This window comes from Lactuca saligna, chromosome 6, assembly GCF_052625555.1.
Source record: "Lactuca saligna cultivar CGN05327 chromosome 6, ASM5262555v1, whole genome shotgun sequence".
In the NCBI taxonomy this organism is placed as follows: Eukaryota; Viridiplantae; Streptophyta; class Magnoliopsida; order Asterales; family Asteraceae; genus Lactuca; species Lactuca saligna.
Window position 1 is genome coordinate 43,048,725 of NC_136422.1, and position 17,658 is coordinate 43,066,382.

Sequence of the window (17,658 nt, forward strand, 5' to 3'; positions counted from 1 at the left end):
TGCTCAAGACTCTCGTCTAGCTATCCCTATAGATGGGCTTGGACAACATATGTTTTGTGTGGAGTATCGTACTATCCTCAAATATCGACTCATGATTCCAATATTCCCAGCTGACGAGATATGTCTGATGTATCGTAAGATATGTTTGGAATCTTTTGGAGAGCATGTGGTTCATTGTAAAGAACTCCTGGGGTTCAAATACAGACACGATATGGTTAGGGATGTTTTGTTTGACATATTCAAGTGTGTCAGAGTTTTCGCCAAGAAAGATGCACCTGTAAATTTCTTGACTGACCCACCAGAAGGAAGGTCAACCCTTAGACTGACTGACGTTTTGATTTTTGGATGGGTCGGAGGGAAACACATATGTGTGGACCTTACAGGGGTATCCCTTGTCATAGGCTTGAGGGTTGGGGGTTTCACAGTGAGACATGCTGCTTTAAAAGCTACTACATGCAAAGTCACCAACACATGAGAAATTGTGCATGGAAAATCAACACGTGATCATACCATTTGCATTTGATACGTTTGGTTTTCTCGCGCCGGATGCGGTGAAACTTCTTAATAGAGTACATCGGATCATGCACACCAATGTTATATCCTCTAGATCTATGAATGTAGTGTTTAAAAGAATTAGTTTCACCATAAAAAAAAGGCTTAGCGACGAAGCTCGTTGTCCGTTTGACATCTCACTCGTTGTACGATGATAATTAAATTAGCTTAACTTTAATTACATGTGCTTTGTAATTAAAAAAAAAATTCAAACTAAGACAAAAATTTCAAAGATTAAAAAATTCAAACATTTTTTCCTTTGAGGGATAAAATATGTAGATCAATGAAAAGTAGAGGGATTTGAAATTCATCGTGTATATTTGCGACACTAGTAGAGTCCTCATCGACTCATCGCGTACCATCGGCTTATGACCGTTTAAAGAACATAAAGCTCGCAAACACCCAAAACTCTAGGGTTTTTGTCAAGAAAAAAGGGCACCAAAATTTCGAAAAAGGGGTTTATTCCATTTTCTCTAATTTTCCAATTCTGACAAGTGTTATTTCTGGGCTTTTCTTCTTGATGGAATTTTTGTAGAGATATCGTATTATGATACTGCTTTCCTTTGTTAATCAAGCTCATTTCGGTTTCGCTTGAAGATCAACATATATCTGAAGATGATTGCAGAAAAACCAAATTGGGTTAAACATGAAGGCATGCAAATCTTCTCAATTGATATACAGCCTGGAGGGCTTAGATTTGCCACTGGCGGTGGCGATCACAAGGTATCAGTAACAAATGCGCTTTCAATTTCTCGTTTTCTTACTGTTTACTCTATGAAAAAGAGCGTATTTTTGTATGTTTGCTAGGGTTCGAAGAGAAATCACAGTTGTATGAAGTTGTAAGAGTTGATTGACCTATAGTAGCATTATTTCACGTTGTCAACATAAGTTATATCAGTTCCACTCTTACTCACAGGCTTATCTTCAATTACATGATAAATTTCGAAACTTCTGATCCCTAAATCAATGAAAAACACTTGAAGGCATAAATCTTTTGGCGTATATGTCCATAGAGAACCAAATACATGGAATAATACATAATGCTATAAGATGTCTTTACATATGAATATCCTAATTTGTGCCTGAATATAGTTCTAGTGTAAGAATTTGCCAATTACTCTGGTTTTTGTGGATTTCAATCATAATTCTAAATTTCTAATGAAATGGTAGGATGAATTAGGAAGATTCTCATCACTTTCTATACCACTTGTATGCATGGTCATGACCTTTCTTCATCATGTAGGTAAGGATTTGGAACATGAAATACGTTGCCAAAATCCTTCACTTGGATCCAGATAAATCAAAGTTAGAACTTCTTGCTACACTTCGTGATCATTTTGGATCTGTGAATTGTGTTAGATGGGCCAAACATGGCAGATACATTGCATCAGGTTCAGATGATCAAGTGATTCAAATACATGAAAGAAAACCTGGTTCTGGAACAACTGAATTTGGTAGTGGTGAGGCACCTGATGTTGAAAACTGGAAAATCGCCTCCACTTTAAGAGGACATACTGCAGATGTGGTAATTAACTGATTGTATCATCTTAAATCGAACTGTTTAACATTTTTCTAATCATGGAGGTTTTCTTTATTGTGCTTAGAGTAGGTGGATCTAAATTGGTCACCAGATGATTCAACTTTAGCCAGTGGGAGTTTGGATAACACTATTCATATATGGGATGTGACCAATGGGATTTGCACAGCTGTTTTAAGGGGTCACTCTAGTCTTGTTAAAGGGGTAACTTGGGATCCCATTGGCTCATTTATAGCAAGTCAATCGGATGACAAAACTGTAATTATTTGGCGAACATCTGATTGGAGTCTTGCACATAGAACAGATGGACATTGGTCAAAATCGGTATGTATTTCAAATTTTAAAATTCAAATAAATGAGATTGTTTCCCTTAGTATAGGTCATTAGGTCCTAGTTTCTTTCTTATATGATTGTGCCTTTTGTACATCATTTACTTGCATATTGTTTTTCCCTATTTGGTATCTTCTTTTATTCCCCTTTTCTCTTTTAGCCTTAGAGCATCTACATTCTACAATGTAGAGTTCAATTAGAGAGTTGAATGAGGTGGCAACTAGCAAGCCATCCCATTGGCATTCAATGATCATTGAACCCTTCAATGGGGAAAGGAAAGTTTTATGATTCTTAAATAAATATTTAAATATGTTCCATTGAACTTTGTAGAGTACAATGCATTGTAGGAAAAAATTGATAAAGAGTTGTATGGAATATAGAATGCTGATGTGACAATCTATTGAACTCTATGGACTATAGAGTTCAATGCATTGTGGATGCCCTTATTGTTAGTTCCTGCTTTATGCTTTATGCTTTATTCCGTTATTGCCTGCTTTATTGTCAGGTTACGTGCATTATGCTTTATTGCCTGTATACTTGCTTTGTGCTTTATTGTCTTTTTACCTTCTTTATGCTTTATTGTGTAACATGCTTTATGCTTTATTATCTGTTTAGTTGCTTTATGCTTTATTGTCTGTTTACCTGTTTTATGCTTTATTGCCTGTATACTTGCTTTGTGCCTTTTTACCTGCTTTATGTTCTTTATTGTGTCTGTTTACATGCTTTATGCTTTATTGTCTGTTTACCTGCTTTATGTGCTTTATTGTGTCTGTTTACCTGCTTTATGCTTTATTGTCTGTTTACCTGCTTTATGCTTTATTGTCTGTTTACCTGCTTTATACTTTATTGTCTGTATACTTTCTTTTGGTAGCTTGGATCCACTTTCTTCAGGCGACTAGGGTGGTCTCCTTGTGGTCATTTCATAACAACAACACACGGTTTTCAAAAACCAAGGCATTCGGCACCTGTTCTAGAGAGGGGAGAGTGGACTGCAACCTTTGACTTTTTAGGACACAACGCCCCTATTATTGTGGTGAAGTTTAATCACTCGATGTTTAAAAGAAACCCAACAAATACCCTTGAAGGAAAAGCTAGTTCGGGTGGATGGGCTAATGGTTTTTCAAAAAACAATGGAAAAGAATCACAACCGTATAATGTTATTGCAATAGGAAGTCAAGATCGAACCATAACTGTGTGGACTACTGCAAGTGCTCGCCCTTTATTCGTTGCCAAACACTTCTTTTCTCAAAGTGTTGTGGATTTATCTTGGTAAATCACATTATCTATTCACATTTAAAGCACAAGTTTATGTTTTTTTCTTTATTTTGGTATACGTAGTGTTTGGTATGAAGTAATTGAAGAAGGAATGGAATGAGTGATTCCTCCTCCTTAGATGTTTTTCCTTCCACGAACGAGGGTTGTTTTTTATTTTATTTTTCTTATTCCATGGTGGAATGGAATAATACATTAAAATCCCAAGTTACTATTGTTTATATAATCTTCAATAACACTAGAGTTCTTGAAAAGATTTCCAAACTCCGGTTAAATTAGTGTTTTTTTTTTTTTTTTTTTTTTTTTTTTTTTTTTTTTTGGTTAATTTCATAAAAGACCGTATATTTTGTGTTTTTTCTGGATTAATCCTCAAATTTATTTTTTTGCCTAAAAAAGAGCTTGTATTCCATCATTTTTTTCTTATCTGGCCCTTTTAGTCATTTTTTTACAAAAAAATTGTAAAATGCGAGGGATTTTTCGAGAAAAACAAAAAAAGTTGAGGGTTTATTTCAAAGCATTTAGAAGGTTGAGGTTTTTTTTTTTCGGAAAAAAAAAACAAAATCGAGGGCTTTTTCGGAAAAAAATGAAAAAATACAAGGTCTTTTTCAGGCAAACAAAATACAAGGTCTTTTATGAGATTGTTTATTTTCAAATAACCAAAATTATTTTCTATTATAATTCTATTTCAAAGTTTCATGGTATTAATATTTTATCTCTCTAAACAATATTGAATAAATGATAACTATATCTCTTTACTTGAAATACATATACTCTATACATAATTTAAAGGGCATAGACTATCTATCTTTATTCCAACACATAAAACATTCTTTTCTTCATACATCAATCTAACATCATTCACTTTTCTTCACACATAACAAGCACATTTAATCCAATTCAATGATCCATTCCATTCCATTCCCTTCTTCATTCCATTCCATCATATCAAACTTTAATTCATTTCTTTTTTCAGGAGCCCAGATGGGTATTCACTATTTGCATGTTCTTTAGATGGAACAGTTGCCACTTTTCACTTTGAGGTCAAAGAACTCGGTCATAGGTTGACCGAAATCGAATTAGAAGAATTGAAAAAAAGCCGATATGGTGATGTCATCATCCGCCAGTCAAATTTAGCAGAATCTCCCGCCCAATTACTCCTCGAAGCCGCCTCCAAAAAGGTCACCGGAGCCACCACAAACCACAACACCTCCACCATCAAATCATCATCTTCTTCAATAATTCCATCAAAAGCATCCGAATCTTTACACGAACTTGACAACAACACAAACACAAACACAAACACAAACACAAACACCAACAATATCAATACCAATATTTCTTCATCCACCATTAAACCCTCTCCCCGAGTTTCAAGTCCAGTGAAGCAAAGAGAATACAGGCGACCCGATGGAAGGAAACGGATCATTCCGGAAGCTGTTAGGGTTCCAGAAAACATCCCTCAAACGGTTGACTTTTCCACAAAGTCAACCGAAAATAATGGTGCACTTGTACATGACTCAGGGTTTCACGAGGGGCCTCCTAGTAAAAGAGCAATGGTGGGAGTGGGAGTGGGAGTGGGAGTGGGACCCGTTGATGTGAGGGAGCGATCTGGTGTGGCTGCACGTGCTACTGTTAGTGAGAGTCTTGTGATTGAAAAGGTGTCACCTTTAAATGATAAAGATGGGAATATTAGTGTTGAACAAATTGGAGGTGTGAAAAAGATGGGATCTTTGAAAGGTATTTCAATAAGGGTGTTTAGTAAAGAGGGAGGAGGTGAGTCACCACATGTTTGTTTGGAAGCTCGGCCTAAAGAACATGCACCAAATGACCTTGTAGGGGTAGGAACGTCATTTACTATGAAAGAAACAGAAATTTCTTGCACGAAAAATGGTCAAATGATTTGGTCAGATCGAATTTCTGGGAATGTCATGGTTTTGGCGGGAAATGCAAATTTTTGGGCTGTTGGTTGTGAAGATGGTTCTCTTCAGGTTAGTTGTTTTTTTTATTTTTATTTTTATTTTTTTTTGAATATTTTCTTGAGCAAATTACGAAAAAACCACTATATTTTTGGTGGTTTTGTGGTTTAACCACTAATATTTCCAATTAAACTATAAAAGTTTTAAACTTTTTCTAAATTAACCATTTTGACTTGGATCTTGATTTGAGGTCAAATAGGTCAATTTGAAAAAGTTCGAAAAAATGCAGCATCATCTTTTTTATGGTGAAAGAATAATGGTCACAACTTGAAAAATTATGATTTAGGTGGAAAAAATAATGGTTAGTATGTTTAATTGTAAAAGTGTTTTTATTTTTGTATGATTAGTATGTTTAATGTTCAAATCTTGAAAAGCTTTATATTTTCAATATTTTTCACGAGCAAATTACATAAAAGCCACTATATTTTCGGTGGTTTTGCGGTTTAACCACTAATACTTCTATTTTTTCCAATTAAAAACCATAGAAGTTCCAAATTTTTTCTAAATCAACCCTTTTGACCTAGGATCTTGAATTCTTGATCCGAGGTCAAATTGGTCAATTTGAAAAAATTCTAAAGAATGCAACATCATCTTTTTTATGGTGAAAGAATAATGGTCACAAATTGAAAATTTATGATTTAGGTGGAAAAAAATGATGGTTAAATTGAAAAAGTGTTTTATTTTTGTATGATTATTAGTAGTTGTTGTGTTTAATGTTGAAATCTTGAAAAGGTTTACACAAAATGTGGGAGAAGATCTATGCCAACTATGATGATGGGGTCCACACCTGTGTTCATCGATTGTGATGAATCTTGGAAGTTGTTGCTTGTTACAAGAAAAGGGGCATTATATGTGTGGGATCTTTTTAATCGAAAATGTATTCTTCATGATTCATTGACCTCACTTATGGCCTCTGACCCAAAGTCAACGGGTAAACATTTCAAGTCAAACATGAAAATTTTACTTTGTGTTTTCTATGCAGTAATCGAAGAGGGAATGGAATCCACCATTATGGTGGAATGAAAACGAAAAAGAAGTCGTGTTTGTTTTCCACATCGGAATGGAATGGAGCATTCCGTATTTTTTTTTTCATTTCTTTTATACTCTTATTATAAATTACTTCTATTTATATAGTCTTTACTAATAATTATGTTGCAAAAAGTTTCAAAACTTCAATTAAATTGTTGTAATTTCCGAAACATACCCTATTTATATTTATACTTCTATTCTAAAATTTATGGTATTGGATTTTTTATTTTTGTGAAACATTTTTTCTTACGTTATTAATAAACTAAGCTTTTTTTTTTTTTTTTTTTCAAAAAATAATTGTTACGTGATTAATAAACATTTTTTTTTTCTTTCAAAAAACATTTTTTCTTACGTGATTAATAAATGACATGATTATCGTATAAACTAAGATAATCGGACTTTTTTTTTTCTTTTTCAAAAAATAATTGTTGTGATTAAACCTGACCCAAAATATTGAGACTTGTTGACAACATATGTAATTAGTGATACATAATTATTTGATTAAAGTTTAATTTTTTCTACTAATGTATTTTTTTCTTTATTTATCAACAAGTTCCTAATTCCATTCCACTACTTTGTTCATTCCATTCCTCTATGATTCCATTCCATCATACCAACCAGACCCTCATAACATTTTCTCATCTCTAACCTTACATAAACCATGCATTTTTTTTATTTTCTTTTAATTTCTGTTCAGGCACAGTTAAAGTGATATCCGCAAAGCTTTCAAAATCCGGATCGCCACTTGTCACTCTAGCAACGCGCCACGCGTTCATGTTTGACATGAACCTCATGTGTTGGCTACGTGTTGCGGACGATTGCTTCCCCGCTTCCAATTTTGCAAGTTCCTTCAATTTAGGGTTCCCCCAAAACGGTGAATTGGCAGCTTTGCAAGTTGATGTCAGAAAATTCTTAGCCAGAAAGCCTGGCTGGAGCAGGTTCAAATTCAAATTCAAATTCAATCACTTGAAATTCCGTAATTTACATATTTGGTCCCTATTCCCTATTCGGGGGTATTTATGTCATTTTGCTTAGCAGAGTGACGGACGATGGGGTGCAGACACGCGCTCACTTGGAATCTCAGTTGGCATCTGCGTTATCCTTAAAGTCTCCAAATGAGTATCGACAGTGTCTCCTTTCGTATATACGTTTTCTTGCTAGGTTCTTATCTTATCTTTTCTTGTTATTTCGATTATGGAGGAAGTTACGTTTTTGGTCCCTGAGTTTGTTCAAAAATGACAATTTTGGTCTGAATTTTGGATTTTTGAACTATTTGGGACCAAAATTGAAAATTTTGAACAAACTAAAGGACTAAAAAAATGTAACTTACGCTTGATTATATGTCTATTTTAATAACTTATGGATCAAGTTTAAACCATATTGGAAGTTATTAGTAGCCAACAAGGCAACAACTTATAGGCTTGTAAAACTATGTTTATCAATAACTTAAACCAACCCAACTTTTTTTATTAAAAAAAATTGACAAAGTTGCAAAAGAATATTTTTCCATTTTTTAAATGTTTTTAATTTTTTGACTTTTTTAGAGAAGCTGATGAGTCTCGACTGCGTGAAGTGTGTGAGAATTTTCTTGGACCTCCAACAGGAATGGCAGAATCTGCAACAAATTCATCATGGGATCCTTGTGTTCTTGTTGGTTTTTTTTTTTTTTTTTTTTTTTTTTTTGTCCCCTTTTTGATTTTATACTAATTACATTAATTTTTTTTATAGATTATTTAAAAACTTAATTTGTTTATATATTTTATAGGGAATGAAGAAGCATAAACTTCTCAGAGAAGATATTCTTCCAGCAATGGCATCAAACCGAAAAGTTCAACGGTTGCTTAACGAGTTCATGGATCTTTTATCTGAATACAAAACCACCACCACCACAAATCTTCAACCTACCACCACCACCACCAACACCACCACAAATCTTCAACCTACCACCACCACCACCACCACCGGAAACACAAACTCACCACCACCGTTGCCGGATCAAACCGCCACTGAACCACCAATGACAAATCAAGTGGCTCAAGATTCAGGCTCACAACCCATGGAGGAAGAACAACCAGGGAACAACAACAATCCAGCTACTTCTGATCAAATGGATGTGGACCCACCTGGAATTGACAAATCCGATGCAGTCTTGATTCCGATTCCGGTGGCTGATGAAATGGCATCTTGAATTCCGATGTGTTTGATTTAGTTTGTAGTCACATTGTTTATGATCTTTGTAACTTTTTTTAAATTTGTTTCAAAGATTTTATAGGCTGTGTTTCTCAACATTATTATATGGATTTATAGTAGTCACTCCATTGTTCTTGTATGTCTCCTTTGATCATGGTAAAACAATATTTTTGTTATAAGACATTAAGATTTTGTGGGTTCACTGATATTTTGGATTAGACTGTTTTAGTTTTACATTGAAAGCCTTTGCTTTTGATACTGGAAATCATTTAAAGTTCAAGGATACGGCTTTGATAAATAAATATGTTTACAAGTTATTTTAGTTTCGTGTTTGTCCATTTTAGGTCTCTAACGTATTTTTTGTGCATATTACACCATTAAGGTTATTATAACCGCTTATAAATGATCATTTTAATAGGAAGAAACCGGTAAAATGGATTTTTTCTAAACGGTTATAACAATCTTAATGGTGTAACACAAACAAAAAGTACGGTAGGGACCTAATATGGATAAACGGGAAACATTATTACCTTCCTAAGTCATTATCTCTGTACGCAATAGTAAATTTTTAATTTTTAAATAAGAAACTTGTAAGTCTTGGCGTTAGTAGTTTGGATGCTTTTAACCCTGACCTTCTTTATAAATGGAAGTTGCGGTTTCTTAATGACAATGGAGTTCTCTGGGTTAAAATTGTCAAATTTTGTCATGGGGAAGGTGGTGGTTTTTCGGATGATTTGAGAGTGGTTGTATTCCTTCTAATTCCATGTATAGAGTGGTGGAGGATGAGACTCAAACGAGGTTCTAGAAGGATGTTTGGTGCTTGGATATTCCTCTTAGGGAGTGGCTCAGGAGGCTCTTTGGTTTGGCCTTTAATCAAGATGCTGGAGTAAGTGAATAATGGGATTCGGGGGGATGTAATTTTCATTGGCGTCGGGGGATTAGAGGAGGGGCTGAATCGATCAAATTTGATTATCTTGTGGAGATATTAATTGGTTTATCTAAGGAATTGATCAAATAGACTTCGTGATTTTTATTTTATTCGTGAATTCATTCGGTGCATATAAAAAAATGTAGGGATTAATTTTTTTTTTTGGGTTGACATTTGAAGGAGTTATGCAATCCATTTTTTTATTTAATATATATTTCGGAATTTCATCTGGATAAATTTTTTAGCACATACAATTATATTAATGGTATGGGGATTATATTATTATAGATTTTGATTTTATTTTATATTTATGTTATTATCTTTATAATCTAATTGGCCTAAAGTGTTTTAGGAATTTATGGAAATTATTTGGTAACATCTTTTGTTATATTAATTTGACACCATTTCATGTATGGTTGTCTTTTATTTTTTGGTTATCAATAAATTAAAGATACGACATGTTATTTATTTTAACGGTAAATTAATTGACACAATATATCATGAAAATGATCTTATTTGTGAAAATTAATTAAAACAAAGAACTTAAATTTTATGGTTTGTTTATTAACGTGGATATTAATCGATCCAAAGGTAAGTTAATATTTGGTCGGATAAATACATGTTTGATGACAAATTTTAGGTTACATGTCATTAATAAGTCAATCCAAAGAAGGATTTATTAGTTGACATGATTAATTGTCAATTCTTATTATCAAATTTTATAGTTTATCTGTTTATTAATGCGGGTATTAGCCGACCCACAGGTAGACTGATATTTGGCCGGATAAACATATATGTGCCGATAAATATGTGATGATTTTTTGGTTCCATGTGATTAATAAGTTAATCCAAAGAGTGGCTTGCTAATTGACATGATTTATTGTCAATGTTTATTTTTAAAACAAGGATATCTCTTGCAAATTAGTATTACAGTCCAAAGACTTGATATTAATGTTGTGTTAATACCTTTTAAAGATATCATAAATTGAATTTATTGATTACAGTTTATGGATTCATGAGCATAAACATAGATTTGCTCATGTTTGAATTATGGTATTATATCTACTCACATTGAGCACATTTATGTTTCATGTAATCAATGAGATTAACTTTAAGGAATGGAATGAGGGCATTATATTAGTTCTCACTTGCATGGATATTGACCTTGCATTTTGGATAGAGCAACATTCTTTGAGGATGTTGAGTTTGGGGAAGAAACAAGGTTAAAACATTGTCCTTAAGGAGGAATCAATCTTGATTCCTATTATTGCTTTCGATAGTATGCAGATTATGAATTAGTGATCGACAATGTTATTCAATCTCCTATTCTGAATACACAAACTCAACAACCTCAACTTTGGATATCCTATGCGTGGTACCACATTTTTCATCAATTTATTATCTCTTTTGGTTTAAAGGTAAATACAATAGATGATTTTGTGTATCACAGATTAAGTGGGAGTAAATTTATCTTTCTGGTTTTGGGCAGATATCTACGCAAACTAAGTTTGGATCATAAGAAAGTAGCCAAATGGATTTTAAGATATCTATATATAACAAAAGGATATATGCTAAACTATAGGAAATCAGATGTTTTGGAGATCATTTTTATTAAGAATCTGATTTTATTAGATGCCAAAATGGCTACTGATCCATACCGGGACACTTTTACATTTTAGCATGATGAGCCATTTTATGGAATAGACTTCAGAAGCTTCTTCCATAACGGCGTCATAATTTGTAGCATGGAATATGGTTGGGAAAATTTGTCAGGAGGCTACACATTATTGGTATTGAAAGACCACTAAAGTTGTGATAATAAGTCAACATTATTATATTCCAACAACAAAAGTTCTATTCAGTCAAAGCATATTGACATCAACTTTTCTTCTCTTAACACAATAATGCAAAATGGAAATATATATAGCACATATGAATAAACTCCATGAAAGCGGACTCGCTTATAAAGGGATTACCTCCCTAGGTCTTTCATGAGCATACTACACACGTTGGTGTGATATTTCGTTTTAGTGAGAGTTTTATGGTGCTTTATGTTTTGTTTTAGAACAATGATGTTTTTTCTGTACAAAATTTAGAATTCGGTTAACTCCATTATTAGTTACACTTATTTGAAGTTTGATCTCACTTCAATCTAAAGAGGAACTCGTCGGAAATCTATTTAGATTTTAAAACCACACATGTTTAATCTATGTCGTTAGTTATATATGTATATGTGACCATTGATAGGTTTGGTTACATAAATTGTAATGAAGGCCGCTTTGATCATATACTATTATGATTAGTAGACGAGATTGTTTAAGGGTACCAATGCTATAATAACATTCATTAAAGCGTTTATACAGTTATACGTACATTTATATATTCATGGTCCAGTGGGAGATTGTTAGATAATTATGGGACCACTTCATAAATATGTACGATATATTATTAAATTCAATTATTATGGTAAGAATATAAATTGTTGATGGACCGATTTATAAAATATTAACTTACCTTGTGGGATGAGTTATCGGTTTGACTCAAGATCCTCAAAATCCCTTCCATCTCTCACATTAGGGTATATCTCCATCTATATATACATGTGATGAGGAGCAATCAAGACACATAAAATACAAATATAAATTCGTTTAGGGTTTGCTGAGGAATTTCAGAGAGGGCTTTTGAGATTAACTGGGAAACCCAACCCTAGTTCTTCAGATCCGAAGATTATAATGAAATCAGGTATGTAATCGTTATTTATTATTTAAGTTTTCTTTTAATTAGATTCGAGTTTAAAGAACCAAATTTCATGCTTCCGCTTTATTTTTTTGGTTATCAAAATACCTTATTGTGTTTTGTGTGTCATAATTCTCAAAAAAGTGTGAAGCATTTGTTGCTGCAGTTTTCGGTTGTGGATCAGGTTTGGAGTCGGGTTGGGCATTGACTTCATTTGGACCTTCCTGTGTTTTCATCTATCCGTGATGTGGTGGATTGGGTGGATTCTAGACTAACGGTTCATATGGAACGCCCGATTGTTGAGTCGGTGTTCATGGTGGTCATATGAGTGCTTTTGACGTTTCGTAAATCTTTACTTTTTAGTAGCAATAAACCTAGAAAATATAGACTCTTTGATTTTGTTGTGGATCTTTCTTTTCATTGGTTTTCGTTTCAAAATTTTAAGGCTAGGGTTAACTGGATGATGTGGTTACAAAATCCAATCCGACCTTAATTTGTTCTTCTCTCTAGCTCCTTGCTAGAGGTTAACTAGATGATGTGGTTACAAAATCCAATCCAATCCAATCCAAACCTTTCTACTTTTTATTCTTTTTAATTTCAACAACTTCATATGAAATACATATATAAAATAAATACTAAAAATCTTAAAAATATATATTCAAAATAATAAATACTAAAAATCTTAGGAGGGTAATAACGTTTTCTGTATGTCCATTTTAGGTCCCTACGTATTTTTTGTGCGTATTACACTATTAAGGTTATTCTAACCGTTTACAAATAATCATTTTAACAGGAAGAAACTAGTAAAAATGATTATTTCTAAACGGTTATAAAAATCTTAATGTTGTAATACACACAAAAAATATATTAAGTACCTAATATGGATAAATGGAAACGTTATTACCCTCCTAAATCATCATCCCTTAATGAAATGTACAAAAAAGCTGTTGTAACATAGTTTGTTGTTGAATGTTAGGGTTGAAAAAAATGATATCATAATTATATAAAAAGAAAACAAAAATGTTTAACTAAATATTCCAAAATATAAAGGCAAAATGTTTATTTCCACTTCTCGTGGGAGTAGTAGTAAATCATTGCTCATCAATTAAGAAAGGCCCTAGCGACACTATCGTTGTTGAATGTTAGGGTTGAAAAAAATGATATCATAATTATATAAAAAGAAAACAAAAATGTTTAACTAAATATTCCAAAATATAAAGGCAAAATGTTTATTTCCACTTCTCGTGGGAGTAGTAGTAAATCATTGCTCATCAATTAAGAAAGGCCCTAGCGACACTATCATCGGTACAATATACAACGGTACAATATACAAGCAAATTTTAACAACTAAGTAAAAGTTCTATAAACATACAACTAAAAGAGAAATTGAGTAATCTTACTCATATAAACGGGTATTTTAATAATAATAACAAACTTAATTTTTTTTTAGTAAAATGACTATTTTATCCGAAATAGAGTATTCCGGAGTCGGGGTATTCATTACGGAGCTTCGAAATAAGAATTTCCGTCCATTCCAGACTTATATTCTGGAGTAGAACTGTCCGAAACACAAATCTATGTACGATTGTCAGGTTCGTACTTTGAAGTGACAATACGGAATCACAGACACGTTATGGACAGTTATTTCAGATTAAAAAAAAACCAATTTTCATTCCCTGGATATAAATGTTACCACATGTAATTAGATGCTTACTTCAAATCATCTGTAATTATCTATCATAATTGCTTCAAGGTGAGTTTCTCAGAGAGTGAAACACGAAGAAAGCTTTACGAACCTGTCTGTTTACCTACACAACCTTAGGCGAACTGACCCGCATACTTACACGAACATCAAAACTGATGTGATGGATCGTTTCCAAGTCTGTTTTGTGGTTATTGGATGTGTGGTATATTTTTTTTCCATATTTTTATTGTTTCTTTAAAATTGATAATGTTTTTACACCTAAACTAATTGTTTTGTATTCCCCAAAAAAATACAACTCTATGTATTCATAGGTTGCTTGCTGCATGTCATCTGTATATGTAGTGTCCGTCTAAGAGGGGACTACCTAAAGACAATATTCATAGTGGTTGCTAAGGATAAGAACAACCATACCCTCCCTATGACATTTGGTATGGGCGTGGAATTTTAATGTCGACTCTTGTACCTGGTTCCTGATGAGGTTAAAGAAAACTCTTGGAGAGGGTATGAAAATATCGTTTATAACTAATATGGACGATGTCACTAGTTCTTGCATATATAAGGTATTCATTGATTCTATCATGGGTATTGTTGTATGAGTGTGTTGATGTATTTGCGAATAAAAATCAGTGGAAACAGACAATCCAGACATTTGTTCTTCCCTCCATGCAAATCATATACAATGTCTGATTTTCAACAAACATTCAGTCGACTACACGTGAAGTGCTTTCCAACATCGGGCATGCACAATGGGCAAGACCCTATTTCCCTAACATCTGTTGGAACGTAATGAACATTGATATTCCATAATTTATGTTGGTGTTATCGGTTAATCAACACAATGTACCGATAATAATGCTTACTGAGGCATTGTGAAGAAGAAGATTGCTATGTTTGTTTAGATATTAACCCGTTTGCAGAAGGTCCGAATTTCTCACTCCCGGATAAAATGTCTAATGACATTTTCCAAGCTACGAAGGCCACTGAAGAAGCAAATGAAAAGGAATCTGAAATAAGTCGGACACTAAGGTGCCGTTTGTTTTTTTTTGGAAAAAACCTTTTCAGACCTTTTATTGCTGCGTGACGCAGCCCACGCGCAACACTTTTCATCTCACAATTGTTTGTTTTTCAGAAGTCTTCAGACTAAAAAACCTCTGCGTGTGTTCTTCTTGGCGCAACATTTTTTTTTTCGTTTTTTTTGTTTATTCTTGTTGATTTTTTTTTATATTGAATTGTAATAATTGGCTGATGAAATATCATTATTTTATGTTAAAATATCTTTATTTTTTGTTAAAATATTATTGTTTTTTGTTGAAATATCATAAATTTTTGCCGAAGTGTCATACATTATTAAATTTTTGGTATTAAAAAACTATTTTCGGATTATAAAATCAGTTTATTTTAATTTTCAAATATCTACAACAGCATGCTGATGTTAAAAAAACAAACACGCTTCTTATTACAATCTACAGCCGTTTGGTCCACCTCTTCTACTATAGAGGGTTGCAGAGGTGGTCTGTAGACTTTATTGATTTTTTCTTCAAAAAAACAAACAACACCTAAATCAATGTGCAGAAGATCTAGTAGAACAAGTAAATGAAAAAGAAAATGGGTTGCTGAAGCTATGAAAAAAGTCAAAGAAGCTGAGAAGTGGATTCAAGATGCAAATGCAGAGATTGATAAGCTTCTTGCAAAATGAGACCGTCTAACAGATGCTGTTAGAATTATAGGAGATTTTATTGACTGCGAACAAAATATGTACACCTTACAATTTCCTAATTTGTGGAAACCAATCTAAGTATGTATTAGATTTTATTGGCCGTGAACAAAATATGTATCCCTTACAGTGTCATTTTAGATAACCATACCAGTCCTTTTATATATTTAAGTTTCAAAAGACTTACAATATTTAAAAATAGATTACATTTCCAGGATAACTGGGAACTTGCATCCATTGCAAAGTAGCAGTGTCTAAATGATTTTCAAACAATTCCATGTAGGTCTCAATTAGGCTGCACCCATTATCAGTCATTTTGACTCGATCTTCTATTATTGGAGTTGTCCTATGTGATTCTTTGATGATGTCTATTGTGTTTACAAACTATTGTATATCTTTAGATATCGTAATGAAGAGCATTTTCATATTGTACAATGCTAATCTTTTTTGCTCCTCGGCCGTCGAAGGCGGTAATGAGATTTTATGTATTACCATTTGTTGTTTTGCACGATGATAATCATGAATCATTTCTAATGCATTTGTATCAATAAATGTTGTTACTGGTTTTCCAGACATAGTATTTCATATTCTGTTGGCAACTTATCCTCATCGATCTAGTCACTGGATGTTGGAGACTGAAAACAAAATATATCAACATACGCATTAAAAACCAACTTCCATAAACGTATCCAAAAATAAAACCAATTTGCTGAAACATATCCATAAAAAAAATATTTGCAACTAGTCTATAATAACAAGTTCGTGTGAACTTTCCACGGTCACATCTTTCAGAGTTCTATATGATTTCAATTTAAGCTTAAACACTATTTCTAATTTACTTCTTAATTTTATAGGTGCATTTGGTTTACTTTTTAATTTTTAATTGGCCTTTTAATGGTTGTTCTAGTGACCCAAAAAAATACCAATTCATCCTGAAGTTGTGTTGAGAGATTTTTTAGTGGATGCTATCCACCAAGATAGACAATTGTCAGTGTTGGAAAATTTAAGGTTTGTGGGGGAGATCTAGATACCAACTTGGATCGTGATATCACTTTAAGAACTGATATTTCTATCCTATGTATGGGTTACAAGAAATTCAACCTAGGATAATCCAAGTGGACACTTATGTTTCTAGGCACCGAAAACTTAAGCCAATATGCTAGAGGATTCTGTGAAAGTATGATGAAAAATGAGAGCTTAAGATCGTAACCCTTTTCTGAAGAGGAAGAACTGTTTATATATTAAACGAGATTAGGGTTTGATTAGGGTTGGGCCATCATTAGTTGCCTTGGACCCCGCTAGGGGCGCTGCCCCTTTGGAAACCCCAGACGCAGGGGCGCTGCCCCTGGACCCCCGACTAGTCGTCGAACCGACTTCTAATTCGATCTTATACATGCGTGCACTCCGCACAACCCCGTACATATATTAGAGTACAAGTTATGAAGTCCCTTAGCTCACATGTTAGTTCTAGTTACTTAAAGTGACATGGTGATACTAAAATCACCAACAGTCAGGAAGAGTCATACATAAGATAGGTCTAAATTTTTTGATGTACTTTCGGTACCCAAATTAGAGGACTTTTTCCCTTTGAGAAGATGAGTATTCACTAGAAGTGGAATAAGGGTGTGTGGACCTATGAGGTAGTTTGATAAAATTTATAAAAGAAAGGCTTATGTAAGAAAACATGCT

The 17,658-nt window shown here is 33.4% G+C and overlaps 1 protein-coding gene across 2 annotated transcripts; it reads left to right on the forward strand.

The window, feature by feature from the left end:
• The first annotated feature begins 916 nt into the window (after window positions 1–916).
• Window positions 917–9,088, forward strand: HIRA (histone chaperone HIRA-like protein). 2 transcript variants are annotated; one of them, XM_078959264.1, is made up of 10 exons: window positions 917–1,275; window positions 1,796–2,077; window positions 2,162–2,413; window positions 3,291–3,688; window positions 4,665–5,679; window positions 6,400–6,598; window positions 7,394–7,634; window positions 7,732–7,857; window positions 8,241–8,346; window positions 8,462–9,088. In XM_078959264.1, the coding sequence occupies exons 1-10, from the start codon at window positions 1,168–1,170 to the stop codon at window positions 8,882–8,884; spliced, it is 3,150 nt and encodes a 1,049-aa protein (XP_078815390.1). In that variant the 5' UTR covers window positions 917–1,167; the 3' UTR covers window positions 8,885–9,088. The 2 variants fall into 2 exon arrangements, with proteins under 2 accessions (XP_078815390.1, XP_078815391.1); XM_078959265.1 differs by having other exon boundaries at window positions 7,735–7,857.
• The last annotated feature ends 8,570 nt before the right edge of the window (window positions 9,089–17,658 follow it).

Bases quoted from the DNA above. Each gene is read 5' to 3' on its own strand.
- HIRA (XM_078959264.1), top strand. From the start codon at position 1,168: ATGATTGCAGAAAAACCAAATTGGGTTAAACATGAAGGCATGCAAATC. The intron at 3,689-4,664 runs GTAAATCACATT...TTCTTTTTTCAG, and splicing joins AGTGTTGTGGATTTATCTTG to GAGCCCAGATGGGTATTCAC. The intron at 7,858-8,240 runs GTTCTTATCTTA...TGACTTTTTTAG, and splicing joins TATATACGTTTTCTTGCTAG to AGAAGCTGATGAGTCTCGAC.